This window comes from Falco biarmicus, chromosome Z (genome assembly GCF_023638135.1).
Source record: "Falco biarmicus isolate bFalBia1 chromosome Z, bFalBia1.pri, whole genome shotgun sequence".
Lineage (NCBI taxonomy): Eukaryota > Metazoa > Chordata > Aves > Falconiformes > Falconidae > Falco > Falco biarmicus.
Genome location: NC_079311.1, coordinates 69,355,729 through 69,382,960, shown reverse-complemented (window position 1 = coordinate 69,382,960; position 27,232 = coordinate 69,355,729). Strand labels below are relative to the sequence as shown.

Genomic DNA, 27,232 nt, shown 5'->3' with positions numbered 1-27,232 from the left:
CGGGTGGTCCATTATGTCTTGTCAGTTTTAATTATGATTACAAATTTAAAGAGAAACTTGCCTTTATCACGGCAGTTAAGTTTTTCTGTGACCTGCAATTACATTTAAAATCTGAAATCCTTATTTCTTTTCAAAAAAAATCTCATTTGTGAAGAGAAAGCTGGAGATAAAGTACCATCAAATACAATGTCAGCTATCAGCTAAAATGTTGTCTCTCAATGAATTCCTAGTTTTAAAATAGTTGACTTTATTTAAGGACAGAAAATACAATCTGCCCATTTTGTATTTTTTTTGCTTTTTTCTTTTTTTAAATGGCTAATATTTAAATAACAGATTAAGATTGATGTGCTGGTTAAACATTGACTTAAATAAGTTATAGAAGATTCCAACAACACCAGCCTTTATACAGGTTAAACATTCTCAAAAAGACACATTAAGCAAGGCTCTCCTTTGTACCAAAATACAGTTTCCAAACAATAAAAATAAAACCAACTTTTTCACAACAAGAAATATTGAAGATAAAACTGCAGCATCAATATAATCTCATAGTTATCACTTAAAGTATTTAGAACAAAATAATATTATACTACTTTTGTTTCTTACTAAAGACACTGCAAAGACTTATTTATTTACTTAGTGGAATACAATGTGAAGACAGTGGTACAAATTGTTTGATGTACTGTTTTCTACTTATCTGCTCTAACAAAATGAATCTCAATATGGTTACATTGATGAGCTATCCAGAGCTCTCTAAAATTACAGAGTAAAGCAAAACATAAAACAAACCTTATGTACCTTTAACTGAACAAAATTCATATTATGCTTAACTTTATTATACTGCAGTTGCTCAAGTTAAGCCATGGGACTAGTAACACGTCCTAAAAATGTGCTGGATATTATGTATTTTGAGCCACCAATTGCTATGATGGATATGAAAGGCATGCTAAAGCTGGATACCAGCACAGCTTTTTAGTTGGCTCTCATATATAATATATGTGTGAGTAATAATTTCTGATAAATGCATGAGCATGATTTTGGATCCCCGTCCCTCAGTCTTTACTTAGGTATCACTCCCACTATATGCCCATGATTCTGCAAGCTGGTAACAAGGACAAACGTGCTGAATGGGTGTATTAATTAAAGAAGGAGTGCAGGACTGTGTTGCCTTATTACCTACCTTTCAGAGGCCAAATTTTACACTTGGGAATTACACAGTGAAACATTTGCAATCTTAGTGACTTTAACAGGGCTGTCCACACCTAGGTTCCAGCCCAACGCTTCCTGCAGAATACTGCACTGATTGCAATGCGTTAGAACTTAGCTCCACATTGAAATCAGAATCAGATGAATATATACACAGATGCATTGACACCAAAGTACAGATGTATCCCCTTCTCTCAATTTCAGAAAAGCAGAAAGACCCTTTGAACAAAGTATTTCTTGAAGTTTGTTCTTGAGTGCTGGTAGAGTAAAAGAAATGCTCTGCCATAGAGACACCCAATACGATAAATCCAAGCGCTGCTCATTTGGTCTTTTTGCTTAAGTGCAAGACAGTTTAGGGAAAAAATGGATTATACACATTAAAATCTGCCTTTAAAGCCTTGTCTAATACCTATTCTCAGAGTACTTCTGAGGTTTTGACATTTTAACCTATCAACCTCCAAGTGAAGTACTGAGAAAATGGGAAAGTAACAAAGAAGCAAATGAGGAAACATTTCAAATCAAAAAGATATTTAACATCCTATTAAATAAATAACTTAGAGAGAAATAAAAAGAAATGAATTTAGAACATACAAGCAAACCATACTATTCGTTTTGTTAGAACAGTTTCACACTACTTTGCTTATATTCTTTAATCCTATTCATTTTTCCACAAGGCTTCTCCAGAAATTTCATTATTTGTGCATATGACCCAAGTGCTTCCAGTAAATGCTTGTGTATCTAATTGTTCATTGGATCATTAGGCTTGACTGAGCAATTAAGGTCTTTGATATGAGTTAGTATTCCATAAATAGCATTCCCCATGAAGATCATTCAACAGATTGTCTTATGTCCCATAAGTTCTGTTGAAGAGGTAAAAAAACAATTGTTCACACTGGCAATAACTTCCATCCCATTTGATCCAGCTTTTATCTTGACTATAAGATATGACACTGAACTAAAAAAAAAGTATTTCACGTGCCAGGAATGAGTACAAAACCTTCAAAGGCTTCCCCTGCTCTCTTTTCAAACAAGCAGATGTCTGCACTATTTCTTTGCACTTACTCTTCAGGATTACCAAATATTCTTGAAATAAGAGCCTTTGGTTCAACTGCATCAATAAAATAGTTCCTTTATCTAGGACATTACTACCATTGGAAGAAAGTGAGCTGAAGTATTTTTCCTTCTTGTTTTCTGCCCTCTCTTTGTGGCTCCCCTTCCATTCAAGGCCACAAACATTTGCCTTCCATTGTGCTTCCAATTTAAGGACGCGTATGTGTTATAACCATTTTCTTCTATTCTTTCCTTCAATTTGCAATCACTGTTAAACTCCTTCTGTTAAAAGAAGAAAACAAATTCAGAATAAACATAATATTTAGAGTTGCAGCATACTGCAGGTAAATAGTTTCTAAAATTCTAAAACCATTTTGGAAGATTTCAATGTTCTGTATGTGACACCTTTTTAGGATTCCACAGTGTATTTAAAAAAAAGTTTCAGTGTGCCCAGAGCATTAAAAGCAACATCAGTTAGACTGAAAAAATGAAACAAAAAAAAAGACATAGTCAATTATTCAGTACATAATTATAGCAGAGATATGATATAATTCACTCACAGATGAAATTAAACTTCTCTGTATTAGAATATGGCAACAATATTAAATCAAATTCCCAGTCATAAACTCAAAGTATGAGGTGGCAATCTCAGAATCATTCATCATATTCCAGTTCTAACAAATATAACCATTAAATATCCTGAATGAGATTATTGATACTGTATGTTAAACAAATACGCATGACATAGGCCTACTTCTTATTTGAAGTAAGATCCTTATCCTTTACACCACACTGGACATGAAAAAGGGCTTTTTTGGTTGGGTGTAAGTCACTGTTATGCTGCTGTTACAATGGAAGTGAGGCCTGTTTACTCTGCTGACCTCAAAAGGGGCTTAGTCAAAAAAGAATAATGTACCATCCCGTATCTTATTGACTAAAGAAAGCAACTCTGCATATAGTACTATGGTTTAAGATTTTCTGTTTTTAAAGGAGAACCAGTTACCAGTTGGGTAGAAAGAATAAAAAATAGAAGCATGTAGGAGGAAATGTTGTTTGTTTTTTTTTTTTTTCTGTTAAAAGCACTCTTACAAAGATCTTCTTCTCTATAATGAAGCCAAGAATGCTTTGTTTTCATAAAAAAATAATCCCTACATATAAAAACCTCCACTTTTATCAAGTTACTTATATTCCATTTAGAAGGCCTTCAAAAGTGCAACATTTACAACATCCTTAAATTACAACCAAAAATTAGCATTTTGTTATTTCTGTATTTCAGAAAATGTCATTTCACACCTCAGGCAGAAGCCAGTCAGAATCTGAGAGTATGATATACTAACTACATGTGGCATTTTTAATGTGTCTATTAACAAGGTAAGAAATATGTCTGAATAATAAAACAATTTTCATGGCACAGATAAGAACTTCTGGCATGTTTTATCTTTAATTATGATCAAATCCCTCAGATATTCAGCTATTAAAGACACAGAAAGTATCCACATTAATAAAAAAGGACATACGAATATTAAGATATATTTTCTATTCCTATTAATTTAAATTGGAATTTTTAAAGTAGTTAATGTTCAGTACTTTGATACAGTAACAGTTTTTGGGTCTATAATTAATGTTTTACTTAGCTGCTAGGAGCACAGAACAAGTTTATGTTTTCCTAACAAAACTGTGCATAATTAAACTCAATTTGACTTCCAACATGCTCTTTGACATTGGGAATAGTAGTTATTTGAACCACTGGTGGGGAAGACACTATCAAGAGAAGAGTCTACAAATCCACGCTTGATATTTCTGGTATTCACAAAGCTACATATAGGTCATTTAATATTTATTTACTGCAATACATCACCTCTGGCATCAAGGTATTAAGAATGCAGCTGGACATCAGTCACAGATCCAAACTGCAATAAGTTCTCTGACCTACCAGCGGCTTATTTTGTTAAAGAAACCAAATAGTGAGTCTTCTTTTGCTCCCTCAAAGTCAGTCAAATTGAACAGTATTTGATAAACATCGAGTCTTACTTGTTTTCCCAGATGCAGAATGTTACTCAGATCCAAAGTTTTATCTCTATTCTTAGATAATAAAGAGAGAACAGATGATGTTGTGATGTGGTTAAGAAGTCTTATTGGCAGGGGTCTGAATGTTAGGCCAGGACTGCTTTGCTCATGTCAAACAAATGTCAGCATAACCCTGCACCAATGTCTATTGTGCACATGCTTAAGAGTGTTTTTAAATTTTTTATTGGTTCTGTTTTTCATATCCATCTGCAGGCTGCCACAATGTAGTAATATAGGTCTAACTGCAAGTCTTGGAGGATGAGAAAAATAATAACAGAAGCATTCTTGAAATCTCTGAAGCATTATGGAATAGGTTTTGATAAGTCATTATGCTGTGATTTTATGATGTGAATATTGAAAAATTATCTCAGCTGGAATTAAAAAAAAGGCTTTCCACATTCGTATCCTCCTGTCAACACTATTTCAAATACACTATGAATTACTGAACCTTATGGCAGCAGTTTCCACCTATGGTACATGAAAGATACTTTGACTTCTTTTGTGTGTATGTGGGGTTGGGATGGACTCTCACCACACAAGCCACAGCTAACAACTTGGGTAGGAAAACTTAACTCAGGCTTTGGGACAGGCCATCAAAAATGACTAAACACTGTAAACTGAGATGTGTGAATTGAAGATGGTGATTTATCCTGACACCTTCGTATGTGTACAGAAGCATACCCATGATCAATGAGTGTAGCTTAACTGACAGATAGTAACTTTGTCAGCAACTCAGTACATGCTTATACCTCTCAATGGTGCAGGACTGAGCATTGATTGTCCTGTATTTCTGATCACTGTGGTTCTAGAAGTTAAAAACCACATTTACAGGAGTTTCAGAAACATTTCTCTATTCTGGCCTTTCCTTAATGTGGTTCTCTGACACTGTCCAGGAGTTTAGAAAGTCAGAAGTCACCTTCTGAACCAGGAGTGACTAGCTACAGTGCAGATGAGGGAGGATAGTTTATACAGCTGTATGAACTAAACCCACCTATAAAAATGTTTCCTTAAAAAAGAGGGTCAAATGACTTCAAGCTCGAGTCTTAGTTGAGACTGGCATTACTTCAGTATTTTCAGCAGAGGCTTAGCTACATTGCCTAAGGATAAACCCAGTGCCAGTATCCATCCGTGACCTGCTGTCTTTAGAGCATCTATGGGTGCTCTGAACACTGAGCAATGTGATCAGCTCATAATCTTTGCAGATGACTTGAATAAGTTTACATTTCTGCGGGCTCAAACTCACTGGAACTGGAAAAAGTTGCAAAATTTTAAACCAAATCAGATATAATACCAGAACATCTGGTGTTTGTGTAATCATGTGGATGTGTGAGGGTACACTTGAGTTTAGCAGTCAGATTTATAGACCATATTGCTTCCTATTAAAAATATTTGGATAGTTACTGGGTTTTGTAGGGTTGGGGTTTTTTGTTTGCTTCCCTCCCACCCCCCCCCCTCCCCCCCCCCTCCCCCCAGAAAGTATCAGTAAGCCCAAACTTACATAAATGCAAATACAGTTTTCAAATGATACCCAAATTCTGCTCAGACACGAAGCTTATTCTGATAGAAAGTGCCCCTGCTTATGGCAGGGGGCCTGGAATTAGATGATCTTTAAGGTCCTTTCCAATCCAAACCATTCTATGATTCTATAATTCTATGATGTATCTGCTGATATATAAGTCCGTGCCTGTCTGTGTTGCCCACAATCCTGTTTATTAATTAATACACTCAATTTAAAGCTGGCTACTCTAGATATCTTCCCCTTCAAAGTCATAGTTTGATAATTTGGTGTGTCTGCTCCACCAGCTGAAGTTTCAAAGATTTCAGGTGCACTTTATCCCTCCAAGATTTGCTGCTAAATGTGAATGTACTGCAGAAAACCAAGGAAAACCAGCCCTAAAGATTACATTTTGTAGGATACTCTCCATTGGCCACTACTTAATAAGAAACCTGAGTGAAACAGTAAGCATGATAAATCCCTGCAGCTGCTTTGGTATGATATGAGCTTACCAAACAACAGGGAGCTTGTGCAGACTGGGGCTGATGGTTTAGCAGAGAATGAAATTTTGATGAACAGCTCATTTCAGCTCTAATTAGTAGTATATACACAGACAAGTGGGGTTTTCAGTGGGTAAGAGATGGAACTGTGCTGTCTGCTTCAGTCCCTTTGCAAGGTAGAAAAATACTTACAGAGCCGTAGACTTTTCCTTTCTTGTTCATGGCTAAATAATAGTTGCTCTTAATGGACTTAACTGCCACAACTCCGATTTCTACAGATGTTATCTCCAATATGCCTAAAAAATAAAATTTGAGCTATTTAATCTCTTCATTAGAGGATCTTCTTGCTATAGAAATCACAGTAAACCTAAAAAATACTAAACTTATATTTGGAACCAACTGACCAACAAACTTCAGCAAAATTCTTCTCTAAACCATTGCAAGAATATATACAAACATTGTTTCAATTAACATGTTTCCATTGCTAACCCTGCATTTTAAACCCCATAAATACTGAAACAGCTCCATTCTTCTTAGCGTAGATTTTACTAAAATTTATCAGAAGAGACATCTGAACCACAGCATTAAATTAAATCTATAGCATATGTCAATAGAATGTGATATTTCTCCCAGTCTTCAAAACCAGTGGTAAACTATTTATTCCTTGTAGGACATTTAGATAAACTAAATCTCTTGGCTGCACTGAGCTGGTAAATTCTTTTTTGGCAAGTGTGTTGACATTTTGGGATACAGTAAGACTAACCCTAACGGCCGTGTTATCTTTGTCTTTCAGATATCAGAAACATTTTGTTCTGTTTGTAATAAATATGATTAATTTTTTTTCTTTAAAACAAACTCTTTCTGGGATAGTGGATGGCTCAAGGGGCCAGTAATGGGAGACAGAGTTTTTCACCCCTACGTTTTCTGCCCAAAAGCATAGTGATCTGGGAGTGGTAGAAGTTACTACAACTTAGGTAGTGACTTCAGAGATCCCTTTTCAACTACTGATAGAGTACCTAGATGGCTATGTTGTTTCAGCATTGAGTCTTAACAGAGGATAAATATGGCTCCAACCAAACAACTTCTAAATGTTTTATCCCGGTTGTACGCCTGGCTGTAACATTTCTCCTGATACTAAAGTAGTAGTCAGAACAATAGCCCGTCTAACCCAGTGGTCACTAAGGGCCCAATGAGGAAATTACAGGAGGGGCAGAAAAGGACATCCTAGGCTGAGCCAACAAATATAGTGAATAGATCAGCTGGAATAACGCTGATGACTTGTTACCTGTTTAAAAAATAAAAGAATTTGGAGTAATTTCCTCCTAAACATATTCTATACTTTTTGTCTGAGCAGAGTAGTACTGAAAAATCCATATGTTTTTTCATTTACTTAAAAATTCCTTATGGTAACTACACATCAAGTGAAGCCAACAGTGTCACTTGGGATTCAGTGCTTTTTCTGTAAATGCTGATATTGTGTCCCTGAAAAATGAACGCATTCTGTTCAGCCTGCAGAACCATGTGGACTTCAGTGTGCAGAGACATGAGGAGGAAGTTTTTTCACTGTATTTTTTTTTTAAAATGGCTGCTTTGTATGTGGTACAAAAGCCATTCTGTATGGCCATTGAACTGGTCTGTGCAGTTCAGGAGTGTGGCTGTTATTTATTCTGTGACTGGAAGTAGAGGCTTTGATGTTACCTGGGCAGCAACTGTGAATCAAGCATGAAAAAGTAATAGCTGTTTTTTATTCAGAAGTAAACATTATGTAGTTTATGGATGTGAAGAAGAGGGAGAACATCAAACTAGGCAGTTTAACATGAATGACCTCCTTCTATTGTCAAGAAAGGAGAGGTGGCCTTTCCTGGATGCATTTTTCAATATATTTAAAATTCTATATTTATATATGAAGTACTTGATATGAAGATATATAAATTCCAATGCAAGAACCAGAGGCTCTGGGTTTACTTAGCAAGAAACATTAGCTTGGCCACAGTCACCAGGTCTATAGTACTTGCATATGAGAAAGACTTCAGTGAGAACATCAAGAGAAACAACAGTAGGTCTAGGATGTAGTAAGCCCTTCAGAAAATGGACCATATTAAACCAGACATAATATTTAAAAAAATTTCCTTGTCCAAACCTATGAAAAGATGCAAGTGGAGGATTATTTTGTTTAAATACTCATATGAAAATGCAAATATAAATGTTGATAGACAAAAATGATGATGTAGTATTAAAAAAAAATCAACTGATAAAGCCTTCTGCTGTAAGATTTTTATGGTAAGAGTCTTAATTGCAGCATGAAAAATCATTATTGCTAAGGATGCAGTTGCATATATAAACTAAAACTTCACCTACACTGTCAAAGATCTGAATTGCCCCTGAGCTTCTTAGAGCCGTTTGAAAACAGTTCTGCATGAATTGCCCCTCAGGCCTGAAACCCAGACTTGAACAAACAGAGTGAATGCACAGTTCTGTACAGCACTGCAAGTCTGCTACCTGTGAGGGAGTAAAAACAGCAGTTCCCAAATCAGCTCACTCTGCCATCAGTAGTATCCAACTCCGTAGCAGCAAAGGTCCCTCTAATAGCTGGAGCTGTCTAACTACTGCAAAGCAGAAAAGTTATGGCTATTTATTTAAATGAAAACTCTAAGCACAATTTCCATTATTTAATTATATGTAACGTTAGCTTGAGAATTAACACAAGGTGCTTAGGTGTAAACAAGAGGATACAACTTAGGGGAACTGTCATCTAGGAAGACCCAGAAAGAGTCAGTTAAGGCCAACGATCTATTTCTAGGGCTAACTTGTCTACTGTTGCAATGCAGACATATATCACTTTCCGTATGTGAAATTAAAAGAATTATACTCTCTAATCTCAATAGAAGTTGTGAGGGCTCCCTAATTAAGTCTTGATGGTCATCTTATATATACCACTGTCATGCCATTGATACAAGCAGATCAATGAGTCCAATCCAGCCAAGGCCTATTATACTTGGATTACTCTTGCACAGCTGCTCATTTTCACAGCAAAGAAAAGCCAGTTTCTTTCTTGCTTTTCTGTGAAAGCATTAATACAGAGCAGTGGACTTTAATACTCCTTTCCCATGGGACATCTCTTCAAGTATTTGTGCTCAAAACCAAACAGAATTAAGCGGAGAACCTTAGGCTATGTGGATGACGAGCTACTAAAAGGTAAGAATGTGGTGCAAACACTGCTACAATGCCCATTTCCTTTTACAGAGTGATGTGTATTTTGTATTTTCCATGCCAAAAAGTGATGAGAAGAATTTAGTTAATTCTTTCTACAGAAATTAATTGCTGTAATCCAAATGTGGCACCACTAAAACTAGGCTGGGTCCCTTTCTAACAGCAGCAGGAACAAAAAAACCACCACCACCACTAAAAGAAAAAAGATACTGGCATAACATGTGCCATCATTACTTTTTATGTTGAAATGGATTAAACTGAATTACATTTTGTCACATTTTCCTTGTAACAAAACACTGTATTAGACCATTTCAGCTATGGTTCAACATTTCAAAACCATGACTATTACACTTGCAGCTGAAAGAGAACAGTGCTTAAATAAGAAACTTGTTCTGAATTAACCCGTTTTAAGTGTCTTGCACTTGAATGATGGAGATACACTGCTCTTCAGTTCAGTACTTAAGTTAAAGCCATGGAAGTATATGAATGTATACTAATTAATGAAAATATAGTATTTTTTTCTGGTAAAATTTGTTTGCAATCATACTCCATTATATCCCAAATACATACTTACTCCATTATATCCCCAGTGGGAGAGCTGAAAGGAGGTCATGAGGAGAAATGTTACTACATTTACATTATATCCACAGTAACTGGCTTGATTATACTTAGTTACACTATTTAACTGGAGCCAAATGTAGCTGAATTCTTGAGAACTATTATCAGGTTGATCTCATCACCAACGATCCTGGATTTATTCTTACTGAGTGTGCTTTGTGTATTTGGAAGTTGAAAAATTATAGTCTTCAGTGACAATTTTGCATATTCTAACTTTTGCAGTATTTTGGGAGGAGAAGGGGAAATTTTAATGGACGTTTTTCCTTACAAATTAATTTAATACATGATCTATTACCCCTTGGGTAACAGGGACCTGATTTGGTATTTATCTACCCTGCTACTCCCTGTATACCCTTTATCTACCCTGCTACTCCCTGTATACCCCAGAGACTTCACTGGAGTTACATGCTAGTTAAAGCACAGAACTAGCTTTTGTCTAGATTGCAAATTATTTAGTATTATTTACAGATTTTCTCAGGAGAAGATTGTTACAGGAGTTTTATAGAAATCTACTGAAGGCAATAGGAATCTTTTCATAGGTCTCAGTGATGTAGACACAAATTTCAAATGTCAGCATGAAAGCACCAACTCATCTGAGTTGGACCTACAAGCAGAAGTCATAAGGATTTTTCAGAACTTTGAAATAGACTGGATGTAAATCAAATGCCTTGGATGTAAGGGTGAAAATATGTATTTGATTATTAAGTCATTATTAAATTAAGAAGAAACATATAAAAATATAACTGACATTTACATTATGAAGGTTAAAACTGTAGCGTTTTTCTCACCTAATGAAATTGACTTCTTTGAGGGCACAAAAATTTTTGCATTTTCCTCAAGGTTTATGTAGTAGAGTCACAGGCTCTGATTGGACTTATATACTACTGCAATAAAAAAATATAATTTCCATGGGCTCTCAAGATCAATTTGACACAATTTCATATTCTTCAAGAGCTGCAGGATTGGAGGTATGAGCCTATGTGTAGTCACAGCCTATACGGCTGAAAGGATGCCACATCACTGTGGATACTCCACTGGACTTAATTAGGAAAGATATTCTTGATGGATGGTTGTTCTCAGACACCTTCAAAACCTGAGATTCTATAACCCCCTGGTAGCCTATTCTACCATTTACGTTAGAAAATGTTTTTATTGTCCAATTTAAATGGCCTTGTAATTTGAGCCCATTAATTCTTGTTTAAACTGTAAACTAACATGAAAGAGATGGTTTTTAATTTGCAGTAACCTTTTACATATTCAGAAATTATTATTAAACCTACATATCTACCTACCAGCTTTCACTGTCTAAACAAGCCCAGCTTTAAAATGCTTTCCTTAAAGCTTTCAGGTTTTCTAGACCTTTGAACATGCCCGTTGCTTGTGCCCACAGCATGGCCATAGTATTTTAATGAAGCCTTACCAGTGTTGATACCTGAAGGAACATTTCATATTTCCTGCAAAGGATATATGCATACTCATACATTTATGCATAATTCCTCATTTTTTACAGTAATATGCTAACAGTGATTCTTGTTTGATTTGTCATCCACCACACTCGGATACACAGAAGGAATGTAAGCAACTATTTCTCATTCTATAGTTGTGAATTTGATTACTCCTAATTAAATGTTGTACTTTGCATGTGTCTCAGTTGTGGCCTTTTTGTTTGATAATTTCTCCAATTTGTCAGTGTTTTGAGTTCTTATTCAGTCCTCCAAAATACTTTCAACTATTCCAAGTTTCATATTGCCTGCAACTTCTATAATCCTAGTTTCAATTCCTTCATTCAAGTTCTTAATTACTTTTTACTAGGAGATATGTTGAAGAGACTCTTGTGTAAATTGATGCCTCTGTTCAGATTGGCAGTGAACAACTGCTCATTCCGGAGTACGGCTTTCCACACTGTAAGGCTTTCACTTAGATTTTGCTTGCTGATCTTGGTTAAAAGAATATCATTAGGGACATTAAGTTTCAAAAATCTTTCCCAAATTTATGGTATCTGCTGCTTCTTTCCTATGCATGAAGATTTTTATCTCACCACAGATGAAATTTAGGTTGGTTTGGTATTGTTTTTATTTCATTAATTCTTTAATTAATTGGGTTTGGCTGTTAATTTACTAGGTGCTTATAAACATTTATTTAAAAATTACTTTTGCTGTATTTTTTCTTAGGATATGCTGACTTGTCTCTAGGTCTTTTTCCCTCCTTTTTTAAAGACAGGTATTACATTTACTACATCCTCAGTTATCTGGGGAGTTGTTTTTTTCCTTGATTTCAGAATTATTCTCTAGAGGCTTGGCCAACCTACTGAGTACAGCAAGTAAATTTTATCAAGTAAAAAACAGATAAATCATCCAACTCATTTTCATTTTGTTCTTTTTCTATTCCAACTGATGAAGACCGAAACAAACAAGGCATTTCAACTTACTTCCTTGTATGTATCTTTTATCTGATTTTATACTATTGCTTGGGCTCAGCCATTTCCAAGCATTAAACTTTTCACTCCAAGAGAATGTGTAAAGTAAATAACTTCCATGTTATAATGTGACTTGTAATTAGGTTTGATAATAAGCACTACAAATCATTAATATTATTGGGGGGAAAATTCTTGTTAGTAGTTACTCATTTCTGGCTTTGTGCTTTTTAGGAACTTGGAAAGGAAACTAAAATAATTAAAAGAAAAAAATATGCTGTGGCCTCCATTATGGTTTTAAAGCAGATAGCACACTATTATTTTACAGCCATAACTCTGTAAACTTCAACAATTATAACTAATCCCCTTTGACCACATCCACTGTAAAAGCATAGCTTTCAATACCCAAACCATTTCCAACTCATTATAATTAGAAACATTTCAAATATCGACTTGAAACGTGCCCTGTAGCTATGCATGTGCTCCCTTTACAGGTCCCGAAGGCTAGAAACATATTCCCAATAGAAACCAAATATATTTAACTTAAATAAACTATTTTTATAGATTATAAAAGTCATCATTATATAAATGACAAGGCAACAGAAAGCTGACTGGCTGTCTTGCTCTGCACAGGGTGGCTATAAAAAACAAAAGTGAAAAGTGGCACTTTCATAATTCTGTATGGTAATTCCAAATGTCCCGTGTTTTTATAAAAATGCTGGTAATATGAAGCAAAACATTTACAAAACATCCTAGAATGTGAGTGATTTGTTAGGAAAGCAATTTGTTAGGAAAGACAGCTTGACAGAGTACCAAATGTATTATCAAGGCAGTACTGCAATGGATCCAAATATAACCTGCAATGAGGATCACTTGATTCTGGAACCAAATTCAACTACTTTGCAGTGTGAGACAGTGGCCATTTTTCTGTAGCTGATCCTGTTTGTGTAATAAATTCTTAAAATGCACTTTAAATGTCTGTAACCCTAGTTGCAGTCCTCTTAATGTAGAGGAACAGGACCACCTTGTATCTTCCTCCCCCTTTCAAAGATTATCCCATATATGTGGCGATCCACAGACAGCCCCCCCCTTGCTTGCATTTTCTTCTGTCTACAGAAATACCACAGATGAAGAGTGAGTTCATCTGGATGGAATGTGAAGATGACTGATGGCTTCCAAAACTTCCCAGTTTCCCAAATGGTGACAAGAAGCTGCTGGGCCTGTGACAGCAGCTGCTGCTCTTGGTGGGTAACTGGACAGGACGAAACTTGGTAACATTCCTCTTTTCAGAACTTTGGTTTGTGCACCCTGCAGGGAGCTTCTCTGAAGGGGTACCTTTGACTAACGTTGGCTTGAGTCAGATAAAGTTGGTGATAAGGCATAATGTTAAAGATTTCATAGTTCAAAAGTTTGCTTTTAGAAGGTGGTTTAAAAAAGGGTGGTTTAAAGAAATGAGAAGACTGGTTGGATGTGGTCATGAAAGAGTGAAGTACTAAGCAATATGAGGCCACTGACCCTGTTTCTACTCTGTTGCACCATTTACATCTGCACAAACTAAGCTGAAAACATTCCCAAATGAGAAGTTATACAGTTATTCCTATCTCTTATTTGTCTTGCATAAGAATTATTGACAACAGAAAGAGGAAGATGGTGGAGTAGAAGATAAAATAAACCTAGGAAACTGAAGATGGGCTAAGCAAGATGTGCCTTTAGAAGCTTTATAATGAAGCAAAGTAGTTCCATTAAAATGTAATCTTACAGGCTTTGCAGTTGCCTTTGGAAGGCATTTTAAGATAGAAATCTCACAACCCATGATACCACAGTTATGGGCAGAAACCTCAAATAATGACCAAGGTGAACCATAACCTCAGCTGTCACTCAGAACTAAAACTTTATTTGAAGTTAAAATCCATTTTGTGCTTGTTATTATTATTTTCTGAGACCTCTACCCTTCCTGCTCTAAATCAGAAGTGAAAGTACTGAAAGACCACAGAACAAGCTGCTAATGTGTCATATTTAAACTATAGCCAAAATGTGAATGTCCCACGAGCTTTCCAGTCCAAATTCCCTCATCTGATGCATTTGGATAAGATGTACCTTATACATGTATCCAAACTTCTTGAAGACTGTGGGAACAGTATCTCTAAGCCCTCCTGCATTAGCACAATATTAGCGTAAGGTGTGAAGTCTCTATGGTGCATAAAGACCATGTAAAAGATTAGTTATTCAATAATTTTCTCAGAACCACAAGGGGATTTAAGGAAACTAAACCACTTCTCTTCCCTTTTCTACTGCTTTTATGTCTTTAATTCCAGAGCAGAGCGAGGACCACTCAACCAGTGATTCTCTGTAGACCAAGTAAATGGGAGGGTGGCATAGCATGGCAAGAAAGGACCTCTTTAGTGATGCAGTAGTGAGAGCTGTTGGTTAGCAAAGGAGATGTTTAAGTTTACTTACAAGAATGGCAGGAATCAATTTAGCTAGTATATGTCCTGACATGTAACAGAAACAAATAATTCATAAGCACAGTTAGCCTATGTTTTCCCCTCTTGTCAGTGAAAAGAGGCGACTCCAAAAAACAATTCCAAACACCAGCACTCCTGTTAAATGTCCACAGTTAGACAGGTTAAACTTCAGTAAAGGAAATGCAGGAAGTGACTTCGAGGACACATCTATGCTGCCAGTTAATATGAGTTCAGAGCTGTCCTCAAGGGCACCTGGTCCATCACTTTCATCACCAGCATGCAAGTATGCCACCAGATTTAGCCAAAGTCCTTGCAGGAGGGAAGATATCACATTTGCTTCCTTCACATGGATTTAATTCACGTTGTGGAGGTGGAATGGCTACAGACAGAGCCAGCTGTACTGAGCTCTATTAATCAAAACCCAGATTTTTTGAGCTCCATGCTTGGGCCAAGATGGGAAGATGTATAGACAGCAACATGAATGTTGATGGAAAATATGAGGGTCTGAACACCTCTGCATGCTTGACCCCAACATTGCAAGATTTGATAACTTGTAAACCGGACAGAGACAGTGTCAGAATTCATTATCAGATCTGTTTCTGGGATGAAGAGAAAAAAAGAAAAGCACTACTCCCCGTCCCTACCTCAGTATATATGGTTAGATGTATGGTTGTAGTTATCTGATTTGCTAGATCTCTTGACAAAGGCGGCAGCTTAAGGAGTCTCCTTAAATTCCATTCCCCCAGGTATTTTTTTCTGCCTCTGTGCTGAAGTTCACCAACCCTTCAAATATAACTGTTTGTGGAGCAGCCCTATAAACAAAATCATTGGAAGGATCTGGCTTAAAAATAACTCTCAATAGAAAATAAATCAACCTATACCCCTAAGGATTAAACAATCCAAGTTTTTTAAGTCATTGTGAGTAGTATATGTTTTCTAGACCTCCTATTGCTCTCCTTCTGGTCTCTTTCCAATTGGCTAATTTTTTTTTGAAGTGAGATGCCCAAGACTGGACTGACGTTCTAACTAAGGCCTGATGGGTACTGAATTGAGCAAAAAGATTACTTCACATGTTTATAAGGAATCTTGGATCACAATCCAAATCCTAATTGAAACTTGGCAGTCCATACATGTTTCCATTTAGCAGACAGGACCAGGCACTCAGGATTTCTGTCAAATCTTAAATTTCTAGGTCTCCACAGAAATACACAGGAGAATAGAAAGCTTATAACAGACTAGTACAACTCAGTAAATTTTCTAAGAGTTGTGTGGAGCTGCCTATTTCAATCTGGGTGGAATGCCAAGTTATCTTCCACACTCATGATCATTATGTTTTCCTCCTGCATTTTACCATTTGTATAAATTTCAATATGAATAATTGCAAATTGTAAGAAACTGAATGGAGTTAAAGCTGTTCACTTATTGCCCATCCTAACACACAAGGAAGGGACAATGCAAAAGAAACAGTCAAAGTGCATGGTGACTGCCAGGAGAAGTAGCTGTCCATCACCTGCAATATCAGGAAAGGCAGGTCTTCATTGCTCAGGCAGTCAGCTGCCGTTCAGTCAGGAGCTTCTAGCAGATACAGTAAACATATTTACAAATAGGGCACAAATTATAATTAAATCAAGCCAGTCCTACTCAAGTGCTGACAGCTATGAGCAGACAGAAGTGAGCCTGGGTGCTAAGGCAGTGTATAAACAGATGAAAAAAGGTATCCCTATGAAATGTATGGAAGTTGTGAGACTTACAAAACCAGTGTGCTGCAGATGGCCTCTGCTACTTGTCTGTCAACAATCTTTATCCAAATGACAGGTTTGTTGCCTCCTACTGAGACTGATACATACTGTAGCTGTTCATGTGAAGGCTGCTCAGCTGCACATCAAAATGAGACAATTTATTTCAACAGTTATGTTTAATTTTGGGCCTCATTTGTTCTTATTATGGATCTCAACCTGACTCCCCATTGTGTAAGACAACAAGACTGGAAAAATATAGTTTCTCATTTGCTAGTTTCAAGTACTTATCTTCTTGTGGAAGGTGGGAGACAGAAGGAAACTCACTGTGTAACTGTACCACAAAGATTAGCAATGTGCATTGCACTGTCTGTGGCAAGTAGGATCTTTTCCTAAACCTGTACGGGCATAATGACCTAGTAATGGGGTAGAACAGAAAAATCACAAAGTTCTACAGGCTTTTTTTTAAGAGACCATGACCAGATACAGATAACAGCATCCCACTACTGCTGTGTTTCTCTGAAAAAAAAAAAAAAAGTTTTAGTGTTTTCCCTGCAAATCAGAAAGTTGCCAAACACACTAATTCACCACATCAATTAGCTGTTGGTTCTAATGGTTTATGTCTGTCTGCCTAACACAGGAAAAAGGAATCCGTGGTATTTTAAAATATGTGATCCATATGTTTATAATGCAAGACTACCACTGGACAGCTATAATATTCACTGTTTCACATAATTATCCTTGGTGGCAGTTACTCATCAACACTTTCAGCAGTTTTATGCTACAACGCAACAAATATTCCCAGTATTGCTTGGTCACAATAATAATTCTTTTAAAGGAAACTTTATCATGACTGTGGGAACAGAATGAACACCTGAGAAGTGTAGATTAGGGCAGCTGTATAGTATGGGTGATCAGCATTAAGAAATGACTACAAAAAATATTACAGTATATTTTAAAATAGCTAACTGTTGGTTTTCCCTCGTAGCTTTTTTCTGTCCACAAATTATTTTCTTAACTGACCTGGATGTGTTCAAATGAAAGACAGGTCTCTGACCTTAATACTCTTACCAACATAGTCTGGGTCAATGTTGCATATGATTTAAGATGACCAGTCACAGATTGTGGGTAGCTCATAACCCCCTGGGTACTTTGCAAACAAACTACTGTCCAAACTTTTTCAGCCAAAATATTTATTGAAAGGCACAATTACTATAACTATTGTTATTGGACAGTCTTGGAGTAAATAAAAAGAAATTAATTACCAGTTGTTACTACATGAAAAGAAGTTAAGGTTAATAGTTTAGCAGCTGAAAAGAACTGTGACCTCTGATCACCAGTTCATTGCTTTGTTCATTCATTTTTTGTTTTCTCTGACATAAATATTTATGTGTACTTAATTCATCCTAAATTACAGCTAATCCAAACTAAACAAAAAGACAACATTCAATAACTGTATTATTCTTGTTATAATGCTACTTGATCAGCTTCTCATTTTTTAATGCTAGATTTGTACTTCATCTTACATATTCTGTACATTTCTTTCATCATCAAAGGTATGTTGAAACACTAAAGCAAGTATCAAGATCTATATTCTTGCACACAGATGTAAACTATTGCCTGCTATAGTGCAAGCACCTGATATATGTCTTTCACAGTGTTTTCATCTTTAATACTTGACTGTCTCCTAACCTGGCTGGAGCTGGTATTTTCAGTCTTCTAGTACAAACAGTTTTTTTAAAACTTTGATGAGCAGCGATAAGTGCTGTCTTCTTAAACATTCATTCAACACCTCATGAAAAAGCAAGATGACAAAATCGTCAATCTTGCACAGAAACTTAAAAGGCTGATCTGCAGAGCACAATCACTTCACACCCTTCTGCTTTCATTATCTTCAAGTCTCTTTCTATATTGTTTCTCATCTTCCCTGCTGACATTCTCACATAACAGTTAACAAGCATGTTTTGCACACAGGATTATGTGATCTAATTGCACGTGCTTCTGCCTCATGTCTTGTCCTTTTATACAAACTCTGATTCCCTAGCCTGGGCTGCTGAAATATTTTTGGTTTTTCCTTTTCTTGAACTATGTAAGTCTCTTGCACAAACACTCAAAAACCTATGCCTGGGACAGTTAATGAATGGTACGATTCAGAAGGTTTGATACATTCTTTCCAGCTTTTCTACTCAACTTTCTCTATTTAAATTGATTTTTCTGCTTGCTGGAGTCCAACAGCACAAAATCCCGTGCAGCCAACAAACCCCAATCAACCACTCAACTGACACTGCATTTTCTGCTGTGATTCCAGCAGAATCCTTGCCAGGGGACATGTAGAGGGCAGGCGAAGAACCTCCTATCTTCTCTATGTACTTTTATGTCAGGCTCAGAGATACCTTTGCTTACAGTACTGTCCAACATTGCAAAGAGCACCTGGCCCCTAGGCCATTTGGTGAAAACTGGCTGACAATCATATTTGCACCTTCTAGGGTGGTCTAGTGCATCCCTGAGAGTGCTTGGTTCAATTCTCCTCAACTATTACCTCTAGAGACTTTACCCATAGCCCTCAGACATGTCTGTGGTTTTTCTGTTCTGTGTCTGACATACTGTGGAGGCGTGTGGCAGCCCACTAGTCTGCTGTTTGTATAGTCTGGTGTCAAGGTCAGGTAGACATCCTCTTGCAGGGCTGGCATGAAAGTGTATAAAACCAAAGGAACCAAAGCCGGCTTGGTCTTGTCCATACTCCCTCTTAGGAGTGATCCCTGCAGTGAACTGTCCTGGTCCCGAGAATTTTGTGGAGGTTCATTCCAGGAGGAAATAGTTCATGTCAAAAAAAGGCTAAGTGTGAACTAACATGTGCAATGCAAAAGGTCAGGAGTGCTGGATCCGAAAGCTACCCGGGGAGCTAAATTATTTGACAGTGTAAAACTAGCCTTAGACAGCTATGGAGATGAGCAGCTGAAGAACAGAGCTGCCACGTTTCTGTCTGGGATTTTGCATGTGAAGACAGACATTTCTAAGCAATGTCAGAGCTCAGACACGAGCTGTGCATGCTGCCTGTGCAGCTTGGCCACAGGCAACAAATACAAAACCATGTAAAAATGTCTTATTGCTTGTGCATGAAACAACTCCACAATTGTTTCAACAACCATACGCATGTTGTGTAGCTAATGTATAGACAACAATAAATAAATAAGTACTGGATTAAAAATAGGGAACAAAATTAATCAGTTTTCTCAGGAAAGTAATCAGCAAAATCCTGGTTTTGTCTGTGCTTAATGTTTTCATTAATGATCCACAGTAATGCCATGACAAAAAGTGTTATTTACACTAAACTATTCAGGATAGTAAAACTGAAGGTACTGAGAGTAACTGCAGAAGAATCTCAGGATTCAAGCTGACAAGGCAATAAAATACCAGATAAAATTCAATGCAGGTGAATGTTGTAAAAAGTGGTGCACATAGGGAAAGTAATGTTCGGTTTATAAACACGGAATGTGTTACAGAATGGCTTATGGCCCAGCTATCACTTCTTGGTCTTCTAATAGATAACAAAACAAAAATTAGGAATGTACAGGACAGGAGTAGGGAATGTTTCGGAAATGGGTAATAGAGCAACAAAGTTTAAATTCATCTGTGCTTGCATTTTGAACACACATGCTACCCTAGTCTCTCATCTCGTAAAAAATGAAGCAGAACTGGAAAAGCTACAGGAAAGATCAACATGCAGCTCAGAAATAAGGATTAACTATTGTTTGAAGAATAACTAAAACCTAGGGCTTCACAGGGTGGAACAGGAATTAGTTGAGGGGGAATCTATAAAATTGTAGGCAACCTTGAGAAAGTGAAGAAGGGGCAACTATACACTGAATCTTAAATGAAATTGTTGGGCAGATATTTAAAACAAAAGAAGGTACTTTTTCACACTTGTTAGATTACAGCCATCATTGGTAGGATGTCCATTTACATGAACTAAAAAGCAATCAGAACAACTGATTAAAAAAATGTGTTCCTAGGACAATTAAAGAGATGTCATCATTAGTCTTTGAATTGCATACTGATGGACACTAGGAAAGTGTAACAGGCAGTTATCACTTTTTCTTCTCTTCAAGCTTCTGCTACTGCTACTGTCAAGAGACAGGAAACAGACTGACCTTTAGTCTGAAGTAGGGGAGTTGCCCTTTAGTTCTTACTTACACATTCCCTCATATAGAGAAATGAAAGAAAGTAGAGAAACAGTCAACAAAGATTTTTCAACAGCAAATTCTCTTAGATCTTATTCATTTTATGACAATATGACAGGTCATTTCAGGGAAAGAGATACATAGTTAGGCTTTTGACACTATCACATTACATTATCATAAATACAGTAGTTTCATATAAAACTGTATTTTAAGAAGGATGAAAAGCAGGTTAGAAAACTGTATTTAGAGAATAATTCTCAATTATTCACTGCCAAAATGGAATGAAGTATTAAGTAAATACATACACAGGTTGAAGAAAAATGAGATACCAATTTTACAGAAAAGTGTCTGGGTGGTTAGTGGGCCACAATCTGGACTTGAGTGAACAATATGAAAATCAAATATCTTTCTAAGATGTATAAACATGAAAATAGTGTGTGAAACGTAGAAGAAAATCTTTCCACATCATCCAGCATTTGGAAGGCTTCACCTGGGCTCCATGCTCATTTCAAGATGAGGAGGGTAACCAGCATGGCCATAGAAAATATGATTTGAAATGGAAAATTTAATAAATCCAATCCTGTTTGTCTTAAGACAAACTGTGGGAAGAGAAAGCATACCAGTAACTTTCAAATACTTAAAAAAAATATCTGGAAAGAAGAGAGGAATGTTCCATTCAAAAGGCAACAGAAATAATGGACTCAACAGCACAGAAGAGTAACAGAGGATATTAAGAATAATAAGATTTTAATAAGGGTGGTAAAAACTCTCTGTATTCATTAAAGGTGCTTTGGAGCGTGTGCAGTCTTTAAGAGCAGGTAATAAAAGTGTCCAGCAGAGCTGATGATAGATATCATCCGTATGTACATTGTGGGACAAGGGAATGCACCACATGATCTTCTGAGATTTCTTGCAAGCCTATAAAGCTGTGTTTCCACACACAAGAAGTTAATCAAATGTTTCTGAAAATGTTGGACTTAATATGCTATAGAGCACTATTCTGTACAGTATTTGCATAGGAAGTCAAACACTTCTGGAAATGTATGGACTTACTGAGTGCATGATGTGCAGCTGATATAATGAAATTTTCACAATTTATGGTTACACAGAAACCAGTCAGAACTACTGTATGATACTTCTGATCAGTGCCTTGTAATTCCAGAAGAAATGCAAAGAATCGTTGAAAGGCCCAGGCAGCAGAAGAGGTCAATTCAGATATGTGGCAGTTCTAGGTGACAGTAGGAGTGTGATAATTTAGATTTTGCTCACGAAAACTTCAAAACTATAATCTGTGACAAGTGCATTGTCTTTACAAATCATGTATAAACTTTGGAGATCTTGCTTTTAAATTGTGGAATTTTCATCCCTTATCCTCGTGTTCTTCATTTGCAGGTTTGTGCCTGTTGATTCTAACTGATATCTTCTGAACACATGCAACACTAATCGTAATTCCTTTTTGTTTTATTAGAAACTATTCAAACACTGTAGTCAGTGTTCTTTAGAAATAAGACACCCATTTATTTCTGTATTATGAAAAGCATAATTATGACAACAGTACGAGGACTGCCACACTGAAATTTGAAGGGACTTCTACTTTAAAAAAAAAAAAGAGTTTGCATACTGGTACATCCTACAGAACAGTATCTGAAAGCTGGACTCCCAACTGAAGTTCCTACAAGACTTACAGATTCATGGGACTCCTTTCACAAATCAGGCTCATAGACAGCTGGTCTTCTGCAACACAAAGCATGAAGATAACAGAACCACTTCTAACAATTTTGATTCTTACAGTCCATGTTCCTCTGCCCACCTCTAATGAATTATTTTCTTTCTATTCATCATTTTCCTGGTGCTTCTTTTTCCCCTCAAGCCCACACTGTAATCTCCTCTGTCCTTGTGGTAGACACTAACAAAAGAACTTGATAGAAAAAGATTAAGTTGAAATGTATGGCTAAGAATCGCAGTGGCTTCCTTTAAGCTGTCAGTCCATTTATTTACTTTATTTACTTTGCTGTTTTGAAATCCGTGTGTGCCAAGACCACGCTCTGGGAGCTCCTTGCTGTGTATAAACTAACACAGTAATCAACAATTACAAGACGCTGCTAAATCTATTGTCATGCATCTGCACAATCATAATTCACTTCAATGCAACTACAAAGCAATTGGACTGCCTGACTCTGCTCAGTCCCACCAGCTGCACTGTCAGCTGCCTATGAAAAAAAGAAAGCCCTCAGAGAAAGCAGAAGATAATATACCAGTATTTGGTATGAAAGAGAGAACGAATTTTTGTATCAGGATAGAAATTATATTGCAAATATTTCCTTTGTTATGTCAATAGGGTAACATCAATACATTACTGACACTATTTGCAGGTGATTTTTTTATTTCCATGTCCTGTATGTTTCACGTACATGCTGAGCAACAGCTAGTGCTCTGTAAAATCTTTAACAAGACAGAGATGACAAAATCCTAGCTGGCAAACTGCCTTCTCAGTTCTCTAGTGTTAAAGTGGAACAGTTCTGGTGCAAGGAGTCTAGCACACAGCCCGAAGGATCTCAGAGCTATCAGTGCCACTGCTGCAAATCTCAGTTGACAAGACTCAGCGCCCACTGACCTTAGGAATCCCTTCTAATTGATCTTAACTCTTTGAATATCAGCCTCTGATTTCCATTGTAACAATTCCAGTGCTGTCAGGCACATAAAAGGGACATCTGTGGCCACATTCCCAAATCAAGGAAGACTACCCACAGTCAGGAAAACCAGAAGTTTCCAAAGGCTGACCTAAGTTTTTGCCAGATCTATCCTTCCTCCTGAAATACCATTTCAACAAAAGATGTTAGACGAATTGGGAAGTGCCTAGTTTGGCACAGTTCTCAGCTGGTTCACCATTATTTGATCAAAAATATCTTAAGTCCAGTGCTTAGAAACAGAAAGATTTTAATAAGAAGTAAGCTCTGATTTATGAAGCTTCATCTCTTCTCCTTAGTTAATGTATAACTTGTAGAGCCAGTGATCAGTACTGTACCAAAACATGCTGTAATAATCAGCCTATATTCAGCAATTCCTTATTTCTGTGTTCCTTCTGACAAAATTACATAACTCTGAAACAAGAAACGTTCTTGCAGATCTGTGGCCTACAGTTGATTAAATCTACAATTTTTCTTAGCTTAAAACTAATAATTTGTCACTTCTTTGGTTGCTTGCCTATTGTCTCGTAAGAGCTGTATCTCTGAGCTATTCATTAACAAACCTGAAAGAAAATTTCCAGCAGATGCAAAAGTTATTAGAGACAACCTGCACGATTACTTAGATCCTGCTTCTTCAAGAAACTTGGCTTACCTCTTAGTAACAAGTGAGCTAAAGGAAATCACTGATGGATTTGTTATAGGACCATTCTACAATGTCTTTCCACTCTGCCTTCATAAAATATTTTTATCATGCACATCAAAAACAGGCTATTACCCATTTACTCTTAATAGACATGCCCCTGAATGCCATTTCCCCTTTATGTATGTGTTAGTATATATACATATTACAATACCTGGAAAAAGTGTGACCCTCATTCCAGGATCATTAGGTATCAGAACCAGGAAGCTTATACCATTGACTCAGAAGACCAACAGCTTTGCAGCAGTGACCCAGCAGAATAATAACAAAGTTTCAAATAGGACTCTGCTATCTGAGTTCTATTTCAGTATTTTATCCAGCGAGGCTACAATATCTAATAACAGCAATCTTCCCTGTTTATCTTAAATGAGCTGAACATCAATCTCTGATTCCCAACTTTAAAATTCCAGTGTTGTGGGACACAGATAAAGATTTCTAGATGCCTTTCCAATTCAGACAATAATTTAGGTTGGAAAAGGCCTTTGGAGGTCATCTGGCCCAAACCCCAAGAGCCAAATTCAAAGTGTTGTTACATTGTTCTAGTTCTTCCTTTTGGTATCTATGTTATCTTTAACATGGCTGTCCTGGAAAAGAGTTAAGTGTCTTCCATGACTGAGGATCGTTTAGAATCCTTCTCTGTCGACAATCTCTTGCAAAACTGCATCTGCCATTTGCAAACTGAAACCTCAGTGGAAGTCGCTGTGGTAGAACTGGCATTAGATGGTCCTGATTCCACTGGAAATGAATCAGAAGCATTAAGCTTGGAGAAGATCACTGACTTTTGACAAGAAGGTGGCTAATGGGGCACTGTAAAACATACGCAAAAGACAGTGACAGCTGATTCTGATTTCTTTTCCAACATGTGGATTATGTTACATCCACCCAAGCGCTAAGCTTTCATCTCAAACAGCTGTGAAGGTGAAGGCTTCTGGGGGTCTCATTCTCTAATTATGCCTGACTTACAATTCACTTCACTTAGAGTAACACGGATAGGAAGTCAAGTTCTGTTAGCTGCTCCACCTTTCACCTTACCACACATCTGGGAAATATTCAGATCAAGATCATAACCTTGCATTTTGGCATTAGCTACCTAAAAAAACATTAAGATATCACCAACAATTTGCCTTTGACTTGGAAAATTAGAAGCATATTTGAGATGTAAACACTGCCGTGGCACTAATATTGCTGGTAATGATTAAAGGCTGCTACTTTAAGTATAATGGAATAAACCAAAACTGACAGTCTTAGTCCATGCCCATTTTCAGTTTAAACAAGATAAGGAAATCCCAGTGGTATATCATATTTTGAGTGAAGGGGAAAGCTGGAAATATTTAGAGATGAGTATTTGCAATGAAGTCTACAAAGGGAAAGCAGTATGTGTAAAGTACTGTAACAAATTTGTGGTTACAAAGCAGAAGTGGGGATAAGACCCAGTTCATTCTGCTGTAACAGGCCTCTCTGCCACTTGAACTTAGGAAAAATTGTCTTTAATTGTTACCAGGCTAGACCTATGCATACCCTAGGGCTGATGCAGTAGAGGGCAGCATTCATTAGCCAATTTATTTCATATTCATTAGCCAATTTATTAGATTATCATCCGCATTATTATTGTTATACTTCACAAAAAAGTTATCAAAAATGAGAAGCTGGTAACATGGGAGTTTGAGGGAAACAGCAGCTGGGGCTATCCACAGGCAGGAATGGGGGGAGCCAAACTCCTTTTTCCCTGCTGTTTCCAACTCAAACTTCAGAACTCAAGTCTAAAGTTGGGCCTATGTTAGGAAGGTTTGCTATCACAATCATACTGGCAAATTTGCTCACTTCTAGGATTATTTCTGTGTTGAAGTTTCTGCTCGTTTAAAAAAAAAAACAAACAAAACCCAAAACACTGGCTGCCTAATGTAAAATACTCAAAGACTGAGCAAAGTCAAATTGTAGAAGCTGAAGGCAGTAAAATTAATGATGAATGAAAGCACTTTAATGGAAAATTTTGATGAGGCTTTGGTACCAGCTATCAAAATAAAAACGAAGATGCTTTATATATCGATGTGTTTAAACCAAGCCTGTTTGGGATGTATGATTAGCTAAATATTAGTTATGCTCAGACTGGAAGTTACGCTCAGACTGGAAGTTACTATTGTCTTTGCAGTATTAACTGTAGGGAATGCAATAGTTTGTGATATGTAAGCAGTCAGACTAGATGTTATTGATCTATCCATACAAATAAGAACTCTAAGGATTGCTGTACATAAGCAATTTATTATGTTTATTTACTTTTTTGTTCTTCAAAGTTGTATTTTTAGGTTAGAATTGTTGTGAAAGATGAGATTTCCCTGCAGAAACAAGTGTTTCCTACTGTATCAAATTTTCACCTCAGTAAGCAGCCAAAATAGTAACTCTGACAAATCATGAAGCTGTATATGCCTCTAAAGATGGTGAAATGAGATACAGCACATGTTACAAAAGCATCTGCCTCGCATGTTTAGTTTCTTAAGCCTTTGATGTGTTTCATATATTGGTAGGGCCTTTTCCTCATCTTCCCATTGCAGTGCAAGTTCAAAGAAAACATAAAAAAGCTAAATTGTAACAAAAGCTTCCTAGCAGCTTTGCACTGCTGCATACAGCTTTAGCATTTACAAGAAATGCTATAATATCTAACCTAAGATAACTAAACATTTTTTGTTGGTTGGTGACCATTTATCTAAAACAGGAAAAAATAAATGAGGGTGGTGGAAATAGACTATAGAAGCCTGGAGGCATCAGGAGTATACAGGTAGTATACTGGCTATAGGATTTATTGTGACAAATTCAGTTCTGTAAATCAAATGTATCAACCAAGTTTAGCCAGAAGAAAGCAGAACATTCTAAGCATGCAAAAACTTGGTTCAAGATAAAAATAGTTATTTT

At 36.7% G+C, this 27,232-nt stretch overlaps 1 protein-coding gene across 1 annotated transcript in view; it reads right to left on the bottom strand.

Moving 5' to 3' along the window:
* Window positions 1-278: 278 nt before the first annotated feature.
* FGF10 (fibroblast growth factor 10) overlaps window positions 279-27,232 on the bottom strand; it is a 67,047-nt gene continuing 40,093 nt past the window's right edge. The window contains exons 2-3 of the mRNA XM_056325697.1: window positions 6,508-6,611; window positions 279-2,535 (exon numbers count right to left, since the gene is read on the bottom strand). Coding sequence (XP_056181672.1) covers window positions 2,338-2,535; window positions 6,508-6,611 — 302 coding nt within the window. The 3' untranslated portion in view covers window positions 279-2,337. The remainder of the gene's footprint in view (window positions 2,536-6,507; window positions 6,612-27,232) is intronic.